The following is a 17,047-nucleotide window of genomic DNA, read 5'->3' as shown; positions in this document are numbered from 1 at the left end:
ATATCCGGTTCAACTTTTAATTTTTCCCCAGAGTAAATAAAGGCTTTCCATGCAACAGTCACTAATTCATCTCCAGACTCCCATTAGAGCTGCAAATCTTCTTTCATTACTGCCTACATGCTAGTCTGTCAGAGTCACTTTTTTGTTGTTGAGACATGCTTTTATTTATTTATTCATTTATTTTTTTGTTAGCATGCGGTATTTGTTTTTCTCTTTCTGACTTACTTCACTCTGTATGACAGACTCTAGGTCCATCCACCTCACTACAAACAACTCAATTTCGTTTCTTTTTTTCTTTTTTGCCCTCTTTATTTTTGATTTTTTTTAACATCTTTACTGGAGGATAATTGCTTTACAATGGTGTGTTAGTTTCTGCTTTATAGCAAAGTGAATCAGCTATACGTATACACACATCCCTATATCCCCTCCCTCTTGCGTCTCTCTCCCACCCTCCCTATCCCACCCCTCTAGGTGGTCGCAAAGCACCAATCTCCCTGTGCTATGTGGCTGCTTCCCACTAGCTATCTATTTTACATTTGGTAGTGTATACATGTCCATGCCACTCTCTCACTTCATCCCAGCTTACCCTTCCCACTCCCCATGTCCTCAAGTCCATTCTCTACATCTGTGTCTTTATTCCTGTCCTGCCCGTAGGTTATTCAGAACCTTTTTTTTTTTTAGATTCCTTATATATGTGTTAACATACGGTATACGTTTTTCTCTTTCTGACTTACTTCACTCTGTATGACAGACTCTAGGTCCATCCACCTCACTACAAATAGCTCAGTTTCTTTTTATGGCTGAGTAATATTCCACTGTATACATGTGCCACATCTTCTTTATCCATTCATCTGTCGATGGACACTTAGGTTGCTTCCATGTCCTGGCTATTGTAAATAGAGCTGCAATGAACATTGTGGTACATGACTCTTTTTCAGTTATGGTTTTCTCAGGGTATATGACCAGTAGTGAGATTGCTGGGTCATTTGGTAGTTCTATTTTTAGTTTTTTAAGGAACCTCCATACTGTTCTCCATAGTGGCTGTATCAATTTACATTCCCACCAACAGTACAAGAGGGTTCCCTTTTCTCCACACCCTCTCCAGAATTTATTGTTTGTAGATTTTTTGATGATGGCCATTCTGACTGGTGTGAGGTGATACCTCATTGTAGTTTTGACTTGCATTTCTCTAATGATTAGTGATGTTGAGCATCCTTTCATGTGTTTGTTGGCAATCTGTATATCTTCTTTGGAGAAATGTCTATTTAGGTCTTCTGCCCATTTGGGGATTGGGTTGTTTGTTTTTTTGATATTGAGCTGCATGAGCTGCTTGTAAATTTTGGAGATTAATCCTTTGTCAGTTGCTTCATTTGCAAATATTTTCTCCCATTCTGAGGGTTGTCTTTTTGTCTTGTTTATGGTTTCCTTTGCTGTGCAAAAGGTTTTAAGTTTCATTAGGTCCCATTAGTTTATTTTTGTTTTTATTTCCATTTCTCTAGGAGGTGGGTCAAAAAGGATCTTGCTGTGATTTATGTCAAAGAGTGTTCTTCCTCGGTTTTTCTCTAAGAGTTTTATAGTGTCTGGCCTTACATTTAGGTCTTTACTACATTTTCAGTTTATTTTTGTGTATGGTGTTAGGGAGTGTTCTAACTTCATTCTTTTACATGAGGCTGTCCCAGTTTTCCCAGCACCACTTATTGAAGAGGCTGTCTTTTCTCCATTGTATGTTCTTGCCTCCTTTATCAAAGTAAGGCGACCATATGTGTGTGGGTTTATCTCTGAGCTTCCTATCCTGTTCCATTGATCTATATTTCTCTTTTTGTGCCAGTACCATACTGTCTTGATGACTGTAGCTTTGTAGTATAGTCTGAAGTCCAGGAGCCTGATTCCTCCAGCTCTGTTTTTCTTTCTCAAGGTTGCTTTGGCTATTTGGGGTCTTTTGTGTTTCCATACAAATTGTGAAATTTTTTGTTCTAGTTCTGTGAAAAATGTCATTGGTAGTTTGATAGGGATTGCATTGAATCTGTAGATTGCTTTGGGTAGTAGAGTCATTTTCACAATATTGATTCTTCCAATCCAAGAACATGGTATATCTCTCCATCTATTTGTATCATCATTAATTTTTTTCATCAGTGTCTTATAGTTTTCTGCATACAGGTCTTTTGTCTCCTTAGGTAGGTTTATTCCTCGGTATTTTATTCTTTTTGTTGCAGTGGTAAATGGGAGTGTTTCCTTAATTTCTGATTCAGATTTTTCATCATTAGTGTGTAGGAATGCAAGAGATTTCTGTGCAATTTTGTATCCTGCTACTTTACCAAATTCATTGATTAGCTCTAGTAGTTTTCTGGTAGCATCTTTAGGATTCTCTATGTATAAACATCCTTTTAGAAACTATCTTTTTCTCTCATAGAATCTGATTGATGGCTTTCTCAGCCTGCTGTGTAAACTGTCTTCCTGGAGATTTCCTTTACCAGAATCCATCTGTTGTTATATGTTCTAATTACTAATAGCTCTTTCTTATTACCTAATTTTTTTTTCATTTTATAGCATCTAAGTCTTAGTTCATGGGTGCAAATATTAATTTTTAATATTTCTAAAAAAACTAATTATAGACTTTTAAGAGTTTTCTTCTGCCTCTTTAATGATCTTGTTTTTTTTCTGAGTTCTTTCGTTCTTCCATTCTGTTCTCTGACTTTCGTGTTGGAGGCTTTCCTTCAATGTCTTCTGATCTTGACTATCTGTTTTTGTTTGGAGACTGGAAGCTCTGTGCAGGGGCTGGGCCTGTTGACAGGTGGGCTTCACTCTCAGTTGAACAGAAGGTGGCAAGGTGGCTTTCTCTTGGGTGACTCCCAAGTGTCAAAATCTACAGGTCTCTCTCTTGGCCCTCCATTGGCCTGGCTGCCAACACTGTATGAATTGAAAAGAATCCCCAGTTCCCTGTGGGCTGGGCCAGGTATCATCTGGGCACACAGCCACTGTTCCTCCCTAGAGGCTGACACTACCTCTCCACTACACACAGTGATAATTGGCCAGTGCAGGATTTTAGGGTTCGACCCACCTGCATATTCCTGCTGCCCTATAATCTGAACAATAACCTAGTTGATTGTTCCAAGACACCCACCTTCTCCAGTATCTCCTGCCTTAAGGAATAGGGCACAACTACCTTTTAGAGTAATGCTTGGCAACTTAGTTTATGTTCTGCTTTCCTTCTATAAGCTTTCTGTTTTCAGAAGTATTCCAGATGTGGGGATTGACTGAAGGTTTGCCTTCTTTTCTTTTTTTTAGGATAAAGGTAGATTTTTAAAAAAAACATCTTTTCTCTTATTTCTAGAGATTTGCTCTAGGAGGGGAGTGCTGGGCCCTTACCTTCCCTGATTCTATTCAGTTTGCACCTTGACTGGCAACCTGAAGCTGAACATTTTAATCTTTTATTAATCACAATTCCCTTTTATTGTCTGTATTTTTGTCCATTTTCATGTCAATATACCAATATATCTAGACTATAATGTTGTCAGTATTAACATTCTGTTTGTCATGTTGGCTGAAAATATTTTTTGGAGTCATTTCCTTTCTTTATTTCAGTTATGTTCTTTTTTGTCGTAATGAAATTTCACATCTTAACATAATCAACTTTGTCAGTATTTTCCTTTGTAGAAGATATTTTGTAAATGATAAGTTCACAATTGTTTTCGTTAGTTTTTCTTGTTTTCTTTATGTAGACTTTAAATATTTATCTTACGTATCTTGAAATTTAAAAAAACATTTCTTGTCAAGTATGAATCTGTCCCCCCTCAAATTTTCAAATTGTTAACTAGTTATCTTGACGTTGTTTATTAACTAACTTAAAAAATTTCATCATTGTTTCTATTATCACATATTAAATTCATTTGTAAAATGTGCTATATTTCTGTACTTTGTGTTATATTTTTCTATTGTGTGCCCATATTCTTTATATATTAATCACTTCTATTTTTAATACTTTATTGACTGGTCAGTTTCATTTTTCTTCTTTTTCAATTATTATTTAATAGTTTTCCATTCATACAGTATACAACAATTCTGAGCTATTCTGAAGAATGAGGTAGATAAAAATAATAAAACATAATATATAAGCTGGTTTTTTAACCATGCCAATAAAATTAGGAGTACAGTAAATCCAAGATGTGTGTTCCTTTTCAAAGTTAAAACTCAAGGAAGGAAAACTACCTTCTTCAAGAATAATCAGTCAGCTTTAAGACAGGGAACATAAAATCAATTGCCGTGATTTTATTGGAGCTTTCTGTAATTCTCATTAGTATGTAGTCCACTACAAAAATAAGAAGTTCCTTCAGCCAGAAGAGCCCTGTGGAATAGAAACCATTCTGCACAGCAGTAAGGAGGGAATGGAAGCAAGAAAGGGAACAAGCGGAAGTGTAGTAACTGTTCTAGGATGTTGATGGTGAAACGAGAGAACTAGAGGGTAGCTCTGGGAACACTCTAGGCATATGTTGAATTTTCTTTTATTAAGTTAGAGCCATGTTTAGAAGATAGAAGGGAATAATTCAGTAGAGATGGAGAGGTTGATTGTTTTAAAGAGGGGAGACCCACTAGGGAGTGTGAAACAGCCTGTTTCACAGAGGAGAAGACTCAGAGAGGAAGAAGGAGCAAGGACAAAATTAGAAGATGTAGAGAAAGAGATGCTGAGGGAAAGGTGCAGAGAGTTAGATAGCTTACATTGATGGTGTCGATCTTCTAAATAAGTATAGCCTCCGGACACGTGCATCAGAATCAGCAGGGAATGCTGGGTAAAAATTCAACTCCCTGTATCTCTCTCATCAGAATCTAGGAATCTGTGATACAGGTTATTCTAACTAAAGTTTGAGAACCATAGTTCAGATGAAGTAGGAAGTTATCTGCAGCGTGTATCTACACGATTGGGAGAGTGTTAGTAAGCAGCAAATGTGGGCGGGCAATGGAGAGAATAAAAGAATTATTAAGCAGAGCCTATTGAAGTTGGGAAGCAGGAGTTTGTGTTGGAGAGGCTAGCCCAGCTCCAGAGTATGGATCAGTGTCTTCCATGCCTTCTTTTAGGGTAAAGTTATTGCACCTAAAAACCCTGTTGTCACTTCTCTGTCAGACCCCAGGGAAAATTGCTAAGGCAGGCTGCTGAATCGAGGACATGAAGAAAACTTGAGGAATTTCCCTTCCTTTGGGCTTAAGAAGAACATCTTTCTTGGCAGGCAGAGTTCATAACATTGAATGCGACATAAAATCCTGTGGATTTGTGTATTCAGAATTTCAGTTTCACATATTTCTGATGAGCCCTGCCAACCTGTCAGGCCAGACTTCCCTCTGCTGGTAGCGGCTCAATTCCATTCTCAAATGCTGCTTCTTCACCTGCACGTAACCCAAGACAGGTGACTTCCGTTTGTGAAAGAACAAGAAGTTACAAGGCACTCACTGTCTTTTTGTCCTTTTTCACTTGAGCTACATCAGCAACCTCTTAACTGGTCTTCAGACCACCAGCCTCTTCCTTCCCCAGATCACCAGAGTCACTTTTTTTTGACACAGATTGACAACTAAACAAATGATGAAATATTTGTAATCCAGGTAGTAAGAGCTCTAAGTACTCACTTCTGTGAAGGTTCTCAGTCATCACAGAGTGCAGCCCAAACAAATGAGAGACACAAGGGTTTTTGCAACATACCTCATCTCCCATCACTGCCTCCACAATCCCTGTCTCGCTCGTTCCAGGGACACAGAATACTCATCATTGTTTCAGGACACTGCACCCTTGCCTATGACCAAAGTGTCCTTTATAGTTTAGTGGTGGTTCTTCCTGCTCTTCCCCTAAGGAGATGTATTTAAATGTCATGCCCTCTCTGTAGCTTTCTTGGAACCCACTCTGTCTCCCAAGGCAGAATTATTTTTTCATCTGTATTCCATAGTAATTTATACAAATATCAACGGTTGTACTTAGAACATTATATTGTGCTCACTTATATTTTCGTTTCACAATTGGACTGGAATTTCCTGAGATCAAAAATTGGGTCGTTAAAATTTTACTTCCCCAATGCCTGATGCATAGGATGTGTACCATTGATTTTAGCTGAATACATTTGAATCAGAGATCCTCTTTCTATGTAATCCAAACTGAAAGAACATAGGAAAGAGGAGTTCTTTGGAGCAAGCAATATGGGCAACTCTTAGTAGCATTTTATAATAGAGACAAGTCTTTCTTTTTCCATGTAATATTATAATATAGCATTCACTGATTAAGCTGAATACTTATAGAATTTCAATGGTAAGAAGTATCTTAGAAGTGATTCCTTTGATTTGCAGATGAGAAAACCAGTCCTGTGCTTACGTCTACCACACAAGTAGCTTTTATCAAAAGCCTATCCAACAACCTTTGTGAATTCATGAGTATTAAATCATTTTTACATTCCAGGCAAGTAAATTCTAAAAGAGAACAAACATGTACAATGCATTTTAGTTCAGAGGGCATCTCATTAAAGAATCTTAACTGGAGTTTAAGATGTTGCGGTGGGGAAAAGTCAGGCTACTTGATGAGAGAGAACTGGTAAGTTCAAGGTGGATTTTAAATACAAGAGAAGTGTTTTTCTTGTTTTTTGCTGAGATGATATGAGCTATCAGGGCCATCAGAAGAACGGTAGAGTGGGTATTGATGAGTTTCTTTTCTCCACGTTTAATTGAGCTTCTTCTTTTTGATAGGTTTCAGAACCTGCTATGGTCCAGAAAGACGTTTGTGGACCACATGAAAGTATATAACCACAGTTACATCTACATGCCTGCCTTTTCTATGAAGACGGGAACAGAGCCATCCCTCCGGGTTTATTACACACTGTCAGATGTTGGTGCCAATCAAACAGTGCTCTTTGCCAACCCCAACTTTCTGCGTAGCATTGGGAAGTTCTGGAAAAGTAGGGGAATTCATGCCAAGCGCCTGTCCACAGGACTCTTTCTGGTGAGCGCGGCCCTGGGCCTCTGTGAAGAGGTGGCCATCTATGGCTTCTGGCCCTTCTCTGTGAATATGCATGAACAACCCATCAGCCACCACTACTATGATAATGTCCTGCCCTTTTCTGGCTTCCATGCCATGCCGGAGGAATTTCTCCAACTCTGGTATCTTCATAAAATTGGTGCACTGAGAATGCAGTTAGACCCATGTGAGGACACCTCACTCCCACCCACTTCCTAGGGACTGTGGAAAAAGAAAGGACTGAGCCAGGGTATTTTTGTTAGGTTTTCTACGTGACTCCAATAGGGAATGGTCAGGTCGTTTCATGGATTTGCGTGGGCCACTTGGAAAAAACGACAACAAAAACTCAAGGGGAACTCTACTTTTACTGTTGGCTGGAAGGACAAAAAAAGAAGTGAAATGTCCTATGAAATCTTTTATAGCACATGGTGGATATGCAACTAGTAACGTGCTGATGAAATGATGTTGGTAAAGCACATTTTCATGCTTCAAATAGAGATGATACAGTTCACAAATAAGACAAGACTCTTAATTGTTGAAGCTGAGGAATTAATCAAGGTATAGTAAATGAAATGCCAGGGTAAAAGTGTTAGTGATTATCAACATGAACTGGCTTAATTAAAAAAAACCTATCTTATTAAGACTAACATTAGAGCTATAGGTTTTAAAAAAATTGTTATTTATTTTTGCCTTATTTAAGGGCAGTGAGTAGGTGATGGGGTAGATTTTAAAAATCCCTTACTGGATAATATGGATCCAAAATGCTAGAGCTGATTATTGTGATTTGTTGAACCAAGTCTATGTTAACTAGAGTTCCCTTCCCTTCCATTTAAAAAATGTTAAGTAAGAATGACCTCCTCCCCTTTTGTCAGGTCTACTTAGACAATGTGAAGCATTGTTGAATTTAGTCCGGGTTGATTCATTGTCAGGATGAAGAGCCACTTTCCCTCCTCAGAATTTAGGGCATAAACTCAATTTTAGGTGTGCATTATGTAACCTGTTTGCATTATTATTATTTTAGTGCCAAAACCTGCAAATGTGAGTGCATTATTTATTTGCAAATTGGCAGAATTGTCTTCATAATTTAATGTTTGGAGATGAAGTAAAGCACAATGACATAAAGCTTAGTCTCTGGAAGATAGATTGGAAGGCATATCCTTTTCTATCTACCATGGTATGTTCCCTCCAAGATAAAGAATATGCATGCACACATAAAAGAATGCATATATTTGTGTACCCTCATACATAGTCTCTCACACACGCACTGTTAAACAAAGCTCATTCCTGTGTGATTATGAAAGCCGAACCCACATGACCTGGGATGGCAAAAATCTGTAACTGGTGTTGGAGAGCTACAAATGCATTATGTACTACCTACTACACCTTGATAGGAGAGAAGCCAGCTTACTGCATGCTGCTGTAATGCTCAAACCAGTATGAGATGCAAGCCTTACCCCCAAATCACTCCAAATGAGCAGAATTGGTTTAGTCAATGTGACTCTTCCCAGCATCTCATGAGTAAGTGCTGTGTTAAGCATGGTCATCAAGGCATGGTTCACACCAGTAAAGGGATGTGAATTAGTAGCTGTTTATTCACTTAGTAACAGGTAGGACTGCTTAGAAGGCTCGTTACCTCAACTTCGACACAACTGCACACAAACTCTGTTGACAGATTACAAGCAGTCAGATGTGTTTACATATAAGAGAAAGGTAAAAGAAACCTCACATGGTCTTTGTGCTTTGGGATGCCTTAATCTAAAAGGAGACAGTAGAAATCACTAACTTTACTTTTAAGTGTCACCAAAATGTAGGTAAACTGTACCCAAAAGTTCTGCTTCATTTTTAATGGTAGAGACTTAGTATACAATATAGACTAAAACAGTTAAACAGGTGGCAGTTTTTGGTGGGTTAATTTAAAGGATACCAAGATAACAAAGCCCTTGGAAAAATTCTACATCATTGGAACAGCCAATTTCTGAAGATGATTGAATATTGAGGTTATTATAGAGATCAGCAGTTAAAATACGGCTGGTTGACATAACACAGAGTCTGTTGATACTTAGAAAGTTAAGAATTTGAGAGTATTCATTCTCTGCAGATCTCATTTGCTCTTTTGATCCTATTTGGCAGCAAAAATGTAATGAGAATGTACTATGAGGGAGTTGCATTAAATATTCGCTGTGTGTACAACCCTGAATATATTTCCTCTTTTGAGCTACTGTTATTACTTAATAACTGCCTTAAAAAGGAATATATTTTTAGGTATATGTTTCATCAAAATATAAAAGGCCTAACAAAAACCGTACATAAGAGTTAATAAAATATGTATCACTCAGATTAGTGCTTTAATTATTAAAACTGTTCAGGTGTAACTAATGAGCTCCATAGAACCCATGTGTCACAGTTCCATTGGAGATGCCTTCTGGAAATTTTACATCTTATGATTCCTGGGCTAGGTTTATGCAATAGATTTGTACGGTGGTTAGTCTATACATTTGGGGTTTCTGAAAGGCAAAACAGAAATGGCCCAAATCGATAAAGTGTAATTAGATCAGGGCTTCTTAATGGGGTGATTCCCCTCCCCCATCTGGTGACACTTGGCAATGTCTGGAGACTTTTTTTTTTTTAATTTTTATTTATTTATGGCTGTGTTGGGTCTTCGTTTCTGTGCGAGGGCTTTCTCTAGTTGCAGCAAGTGGGGGCCACTCTTCATCGCGGTGTGCGGGCCTCTCACTATCGCGGCCTCTCTTGTTGCGGAGCGCAGGCTCAGTAATTGTGGCTCACGGGCCTAGTTGCTCCGCGGCATGTGGGATCTTCCCAGACCAGGGCTCGAACCCGTGTCCCCTGCATTGGCAGGCAGATTCTCAACCACTGCGCCACCAGGGAAGCCCTGGAGACATTTTTGATTGTCATGATTTGGAGGGTGCTGCCAGCATCTAGTGGCTAGAGACCCGGGATCCTGCTAAACATCCTATAATGCACGGAGCAGCGCCCCCTGCCCCCCCAACAAAGAATTCCCCACTTGAAAATGCCAATAGTGCCAAGGTTGAGAAACCCTGGATTAGACCAAAGTGACATTTTGATTGTTCCATATTGTCTTCAGTTAAGGATACACATACATGCTCACATCATTCAAAGTAGGACTACAATTTAATGAGAATGTTTTCTTAGAGTAGGTTACAGTTTGGCATTATTTTATAGTGAAAATCCTTAGGTATGGCATACATATTCCCTTTTCTGTGGTTAGATAGATGTATCTAAACCTAGGAGTTTTGAGTGTCTGTGTGTGTGTACGTGTGTGTAGCATAAAGTTATATATACCCATCCTTATTGAAATATGTGTTTTCCTAAGTGAGGATCTTTCTAGAATTATCTTTCAGAGTACTCTGGCATACCCTATTACTCTTAAGAAGTTGAATTCTTTTTTATTTTTTTCATCTTTATTGGAGTATAATTGCTTTACAATGTTGTGTTAGCTTCTGCTGTATAGCAAAATGAATCAGCTATACGTATACATATATTCCCATATCTCCTTGCTCTTGCGTCTCCCTCCCACCCTCCCTATCCGACCCCTCTAGGTGGTCACAAAGCACCGAGCTGATCTCCCTGTGCTATGCAGCTGCTTCCCACTAGCTATCTATTTTACATTTGGTAGTGTATATATGTCAGTGCTACTCTCTCACTTCGTCCCAGCTTCCCCTCCCAATCCCCTCCACGTCCTCAGGTCTGTTCTCTATGTCTGTGTCTTTATTCCTGCCCTGCCACTAGGTTCATCAGTACCATTTTTTTAGATTCCGTATATATGCATTAGCATACTGTATTTGTTTTTCTCTTTCTGACTTACTTCACTCTGTATGACAGACTCTGAGTCCATCCACCTCACTACAAATAACTCAGTTTCGTTCCTTTTCATGGCTGAGTAATATTCCATTGTATATATGTGCCACATCAAGAAGTTGAATTTAAACTCCCATTATTTTATTTTGTTTATTCGAAATTGAGACCTTCAGAATTGGACCTCTTTCTTTGTCAAATTTGGTTGATTACATTTTAATATTACTGACCTCTAAGATGCAGCTCAGAAGAGATTCAAGTTATGGCAGACACATTTAATACGAAAGTATTCCATCATTTTTGATGCATCTGCCAAGAGAAGGTGTCACCCTCTGACATCAGTGTAATTTTTAAATTGCTTTTTAGTGATGAAAATTAGGTTGCTCCATGGGGATAAAAGAGGGGTTGAAGAGACTGAAAATGAGTACCTGATGTGAATTTTTGTTTTTATTAGCTCCAACTGGAGAATTGCACTGATGTTAAGGATCATGAGTAAGGATGACCTCTGTTTGATTTTAATTAGACTTTGGTCAAATAAAGATGGCTAAAGGATTAAGTCATTCCATAACAAAAGTAATTTTTTATGAAATTTTGAAAGTATGAAAGATTTTTTATGAAATTTTGGAAGTATGAAAGATTTTTATATGGAAGAGGACACTGGACACATATGCTTTATATAGAGTATTTGACCAAGTTTATACAACATTGTGCAAACTGTAAGTAACGCAGGAAGTTAAGGAGTGCTTCCTGGATTTTGTTTCTATAGAATTCACTTCTAGCTATTTTAACAAAGGCAAATGATCCAAAATGATCCAAAGTGACAGATGTTCAAACAGTACCCTGTGTTTGGCTTTGTGATGATTTATGCCCTTTTCTGGGGTAAAAACCTTGTTTAGGTTAAATATAACTTGTACCTGAAGCAATGGGCAACATGGCTTAAAAATCTACATGGCAAATAACTGGGAAAATCCTAGGACTCTGAATTTGCCAAAAGTATTCTGAGGTTAGTCAAAAGCTTTACAGGAATGTTACAGATAATTTCAAATAGAAATGATATCAGTAACATTTCTTCTTGTCGGCAACTATGGTAGGTTGTAATTTTATTATATACCACCTCCTATTTCTCTGTTTTGAAAATCAGCCACCTAGAGTTTTCATTTCTATGTTTAAAAATACCGACTTTGTGAAATTTTTAACTGATAAATCCTTGTTAGGAGGGACCTAAGAGGAAAAAAATATCACAGTCCACTGAAAACTTCAGGAAATTCTTACTGTGTTGTATAAAAACTTTCCCACCAGAACCAGGTAATAACTGCTCTCTTGTCTGTAGAGTTTCAAAGATCAAGAGCTATAAGGACGTTTGTGGGAACTTGAGGATGAGCATGTAGAGGCATAAGTGTTGAGAACAATACTGTGCTTTTTTTTTGTTTGTTTGTTTTTTGCGGTACGCGGGCCTCTCACTGTTGTGGCCTCTCCCGTTGCGGAGCACAGGCTCCGGACGCGCAGGCTCAGCGGCCATGGCTCGCAGGCTCAGCGGCCATGGCTCACGGGCCCAGCCGCTCCGCGGCATGTGGGATCTTCCCGGACCGGGGCACGAACCCGTGTCCCCTGCATCGGCAGGCGGACTCTCAACCACTGCGCCACCAGGGAAGCCCCAATACTGTGCTTTTTATTTCTTCATCTTCCCAGTGTAGAGGTCTCCTCTGAGATGATCTGATTTTAGTGGGCACACAGCAGGGATGGAAGTGTGCAGACAACTCCGAGGCACCTGCAACATAGGTCAAGCCTCTTACAAAGTGAGCCGTAACAACAACTAAATACAAGTAGCAATTTTGACAACTTCAGTGAATTGAGTGCTGGGACAAGGAACAGGCAAGTCGAAAGGAAGAACAACGCCACAGTCCCCATGCTTTCCGGATACAAAGGGTCAGAGAAGTCTCTGCCCTTGGCCTTGGCTTTCCAGCACTCTCTATCTCTGTCCACTACCAAGGAAGCTGGCCTGGCTCCGGGGTTGAGCTAGTAGCCTTGTGACTAGAGACTTGGTGTGGAAATTTGCTGAGATGCTTAAACTTGTGCTCTCTAAATTTGGGTGTCTTGTGAGAGAATTCTGGTCATCCCTGACCTGATTATGGCTTTGCCAGTGTTTATTAAAAATAGAGCTTTTTTCTCTACTCTGATGCATTTTCTGAGTTCTTGAAGCTGGGAAGATAGCACATGTCCTACTAGTTCTCTAGTAGCCTAGAGAAAGTTCTGTAGCCTCTTTGAAAACCCTGGAGACTCATCCAAAGGCATCCTGAAGCCTAGACTGTCTGTTTATAAAATCCTAAATGTGAAGCCACAGTGTTTAGGTTGAGCACCATAAAATTCCTATTCTGTAAGTGAAAGGAGATTTGTGTGAATCTGCAATTGCTATAAGCTTTTTCCTTCCTAGCATAAGAAAATGGATACTACTGCCTTTACCCCCAGCCTAGGCTTCTCTGAAGTTTTTACCTACATCCTAGGGGTGGGAGATTGAAATAAATACATGAATGGAAAGTTCATTCAAACATAACACAAAAATTCTGCTTGTCATTGCAATAAAGAAAAAATATATGCTTCTGTCTCCTTCTTCTGATTTTCTGATGCCAGCATTTCTGATTTCTTCCATCTCTAACAAATAAGGAGTAAGTAACTTACTATAAATTGACTTACAATACCTGTGAGCATTTGTATGATAGCCAAAGCCCATAACTATAACTTTTTAAAGCACAAAAGAGGAATTATATTTTGGCTATGGTCACTAATTTACCTACCTCCTGTGTTTGTATTGATCTCTACATTGTGCTAAAATTCTTTCTGATTTGCTTTCCTGTTGAAGCTGTGGGATAGAATCAATGATACGAAGCTATCTGGGAGTTTTATAGAATAGTATCTAAATATATTGATCATGTCTCTTTCTGCTTCTATGTAATTAGATTTTCTCCAGTTATTTGTCATTTTAAAAGCTTATGTTTCACATGATACCAATAAACATCTAAGAGATGTGATTTTTATCCAGGGCAGAGAAAGTCAGGAGATAGATATGTCTGTTTTTCTCTACATAGTAAGAGAAATGGAAAATTATAATCTTAAAGAGGTTTAACCAAAATGAAAAAGATACAGATAAAAATCAGGGCTTTAATGGAGAGAGACCACTGGGAAGGATCTTAGTGTGAAGCAAAGAGAGAGCACAGAGGCTGCTGTCCTTGTGTCAGCCTCAAGAACCTTTTCAAAACATTTTAAAAGAAAGACATTGTCATGCGGTTGTTATGGCTAATGATGGAGAGACACTAGAGAAAGCAGCGTGAGACTGTGAGACGCTTAGGGAAGAAAGCAGAAGTGGCGCTTATTTACCTACTTGGACCCTCACGGTCTAAATGCTAGCCCCCTTTCTGCCTTCTCCAAGTTGGGCTTTCCTTGGTGTTTGAGCCTGAATATGCAAACACTCCCATTCTCACACCCCTCTTCCATCTCCACTTTGATGCGTTCTCCCAAAATAAGATTATTTAGATCTTTTGTCATGATGCAGCAGCGATATTAGGAGGTGTTACCTTGAACTTGACCCTTTGAAACACGATCACCCTATGCTATGCACAGTTAGCTTTCGTCCACTGCTTCCAAAATTATACCTCAGTAAAAGGCTTTTATATTCATGATTACTTAGGCAGACATAGATGCATTTTCTCCCTGTGTTCTAGTGTAAACACACACACACACCCCTTGCATTAGTTATGCCCATTGAAAAGAAAAAGATGGCTGACCTGGTGGGGGGATGGCAGAGGGTGCCTTAACTTTTTCTGGCTTGGCTCCCACTTCCTTGTGTATTTCCTTCGTATACCCCATCACTCTAGAGGTGTAACCATGTTTGTTCCAAGTTGTATCTTTATCATCAGCAAGAACTCTTGTAAGTGTAGTGAATGTGACTATTTTATATAAATGCACAATAGTATATAGGCCTTGGAGACGTCTGATAACAGTATGTAAATATCCTTTGTTGAAGTAGTAGAACCTTCTCATAGGGAACGCCTTAGGTGTTAGCCACAGGGGGACACATAGACTAAAAATGTTTGTTTGTCCAGCAAATTCTAGCATTCGTGGAATCAAGGAAACAATTTTTTTTTTCTGTTTCTCATTCATTCTTTAGCACCAATCCTTTGGGCTTTCTTGTTGGTAGGTTACTAGAGACAACTCTTTCATAATATATAGGATTCACAATTTGTGATGATTGGTGGCCACTGGGGTACATCAAAGTCAGAGACACTAGAAGGAAGGGGGCGAGAACAGACAAGGAGAGCTCCACTGAAAACTTGCCTAAATTTTTAAAAGTCTGGAACATGATTAGAACTCCAGTTAACCATACAGCATAGTTAGTCTGAAAAGTTTCAAAAAAGAAAGTTTCTCTTTAACTCAATGATTGCACATTATATAGTATTCCACATGTATACAGGCTGTCTTTCAAGAGCAAATTTGCAGAGACTGGGGCTAAGAAAAAATAGAAAAATTCAAATATTCTTCCTCGTACAGTAGTCTAAAAGTCCATAGATGCAGTAATTCTGGAAAAGATGTTAGATTAGACCATAAAATTGAAATCACTTTTGAAGTGTACCTGGAATTACTTCTTCCTAATAAAACCAAACTCCACTGGCAGTAGGTGTGGGGAAAATCTGTGCTTTTCATTTCTTCTTTTTTTAGTTTCATAGAATATGTAGCAGGTAAGAAAGAACTTTAATTGGTACTTTTTATAATATTACTTGAGAAAAACAGTATCTCTGTTGGTTCTGCTGAGTTGTTCTTTCCACAGAATTTAAATGCAATGTCATAGGAGGAGGTTTGCTGTAAAAACATGTCTTTTTCTTTGCTGTGTTCATTGTAATTATGGCTGGTACTGGGAAGGTTCAGTAAGTCTCAATTTCTCTACCTCCCTTACTTGGAGAAATTTTGGAAATGTACCCTGTGAATAAAATGATTTTTTTTATAGCTTGTGAAGTCTTTTTATTTCCCAGAAGCGTGTGGGTAATTCTATTTCCTTTTCTTTTCTTCCTTTATTTTGTATTCATATCAGCTACACTGATTTTTTTTCTTCTGGGTGAAAACTCATACTACTTATAAAATTATTTTAGAAATACAGAAGTATAAATGCTATGAATAGGATATAAGGACATTATTCGTACTTCTTATGCAGGTGAAAGGCACTATCTACCGGGCAAAGTAAAGTAGAAAGAAAACTGAGCATTTATTTAACACGGTATATGTACATGAGCCTACTTTTTCCAGGGATAACATTTTTCCTTCACGCAATGAGTCAATATCGGTATGTTTGCCCTAGAGATACTTTAACAAATTTCTAACAGGATTCAAAATATTTAGGTTCAGTGACTTTGACAAGCCCAAGTGTGCCTTCTTGTCTGGATTATTTAGATAATTGCTTCAAACTCCCATTTACCTTGAACTCTCGTGGCCCCATTCTGCCACTTTCTCAAGAGGGAGAGATATCAGAAAAAGTCACCTTGGTCCATCCTTTACCATACATTTCTCCTCAGAAATTGGTCAAGGTGCTTTGTGCAGATCTCCTTATTAATTCTCTGAACTTCATTCTCACATAACAGCTTTTTTGGACTAAAGCTGTTTTAGGAAAGGACATTCTATTACCTAATGTTAAATCTTCATGAGGTTTAGCTGAATCATTTGGGGGAAAAGGGCACAGCTCCAGCATAAATGTGGGTTGCTCTAATCTATTCTCAGATCACATGAGGAAAATAGATCTCACTTGTTTTCACCAACTATCATTAAGTAAAAAAATCTAGATATTACTGAGTCCTGCTGTTCTACTTTATTTTGGTTTAAGCGTTCAAAAACAGATATTAAGAATCCAAAGGCGTTAATTACTCAAGAATTCCTAAACCTAAAAGAGGTGTAATTACAAGTCACAGTCTATATTTTTGTTTGAAAACTTATTATTTGAATATACAGTTAGATTCTTGATGGTATGAAGGACTAAAGATGTAGGATGATTGAATTGAATCTTGTGAAGTTTATTGTGAGTGATAAACTCAAGAACATAACAGTGTAAGTTTACTTGGCAGTCTCTCATACAAAATATGTTTCAGAGTAACCGCAGTCTTTTTTTTTTTTAACATCTTTATTGGAGTATAATTGCTTTGAAATGGTGTGTTAATTTCTGCTTTATAGCGAAGTGAATCAGTATATGTATAC

At 38.3% G+C, this 17,047-nt stretch overlaps 1 protein-coding gene across 1 annotated transcript in view; it reads left to right on the top strand.

Moving 5' to 3' along the window:
• The window catches only part of ST8SIA1 (ST8 alpha-N-acetyl-neuraminide alpha-2,8-sialyltransferase 1), a 163,707-nt gene extending 147,893 nt beyond the window's left edge, over positions 1-15,814 (top strand). Inside the window, exon 5 of the mRNA XM_022577758.3 lies at positions 6,715-15,814. Within this exon, the coding sequence (XP_022433466.1) occupies positions 6,715-7,201 (487 nt within the window). The 3' untranslated portion in view covers positions 7,202-15,814. The remainder of the gene's footprint in view (positions 1-6,714) is intronic.
• Positions 15,815-17,047: the final 1,233 nt, after the last annotated feature.

The sequence above is a fragment of the Delphinapterus leucas genome, chromosome 11 (genome assembly GCF_059928025.1).
Source record: "Delphinapterus leucas isolate spDelLeu-1000000601 "Yukka" chromosome 11, BTC_Dleu_Yukka2, whole genome shotgun sequence".
NCBI lineage: Eukaryota > Metazoa > Chordata > Mammalia > Artiodactyla > Monodontidae > Delphinapterus > Delphinapterus leucas.
This window is presented reverse-complemented; position numbering and strand designations above follow the sequence as displayed.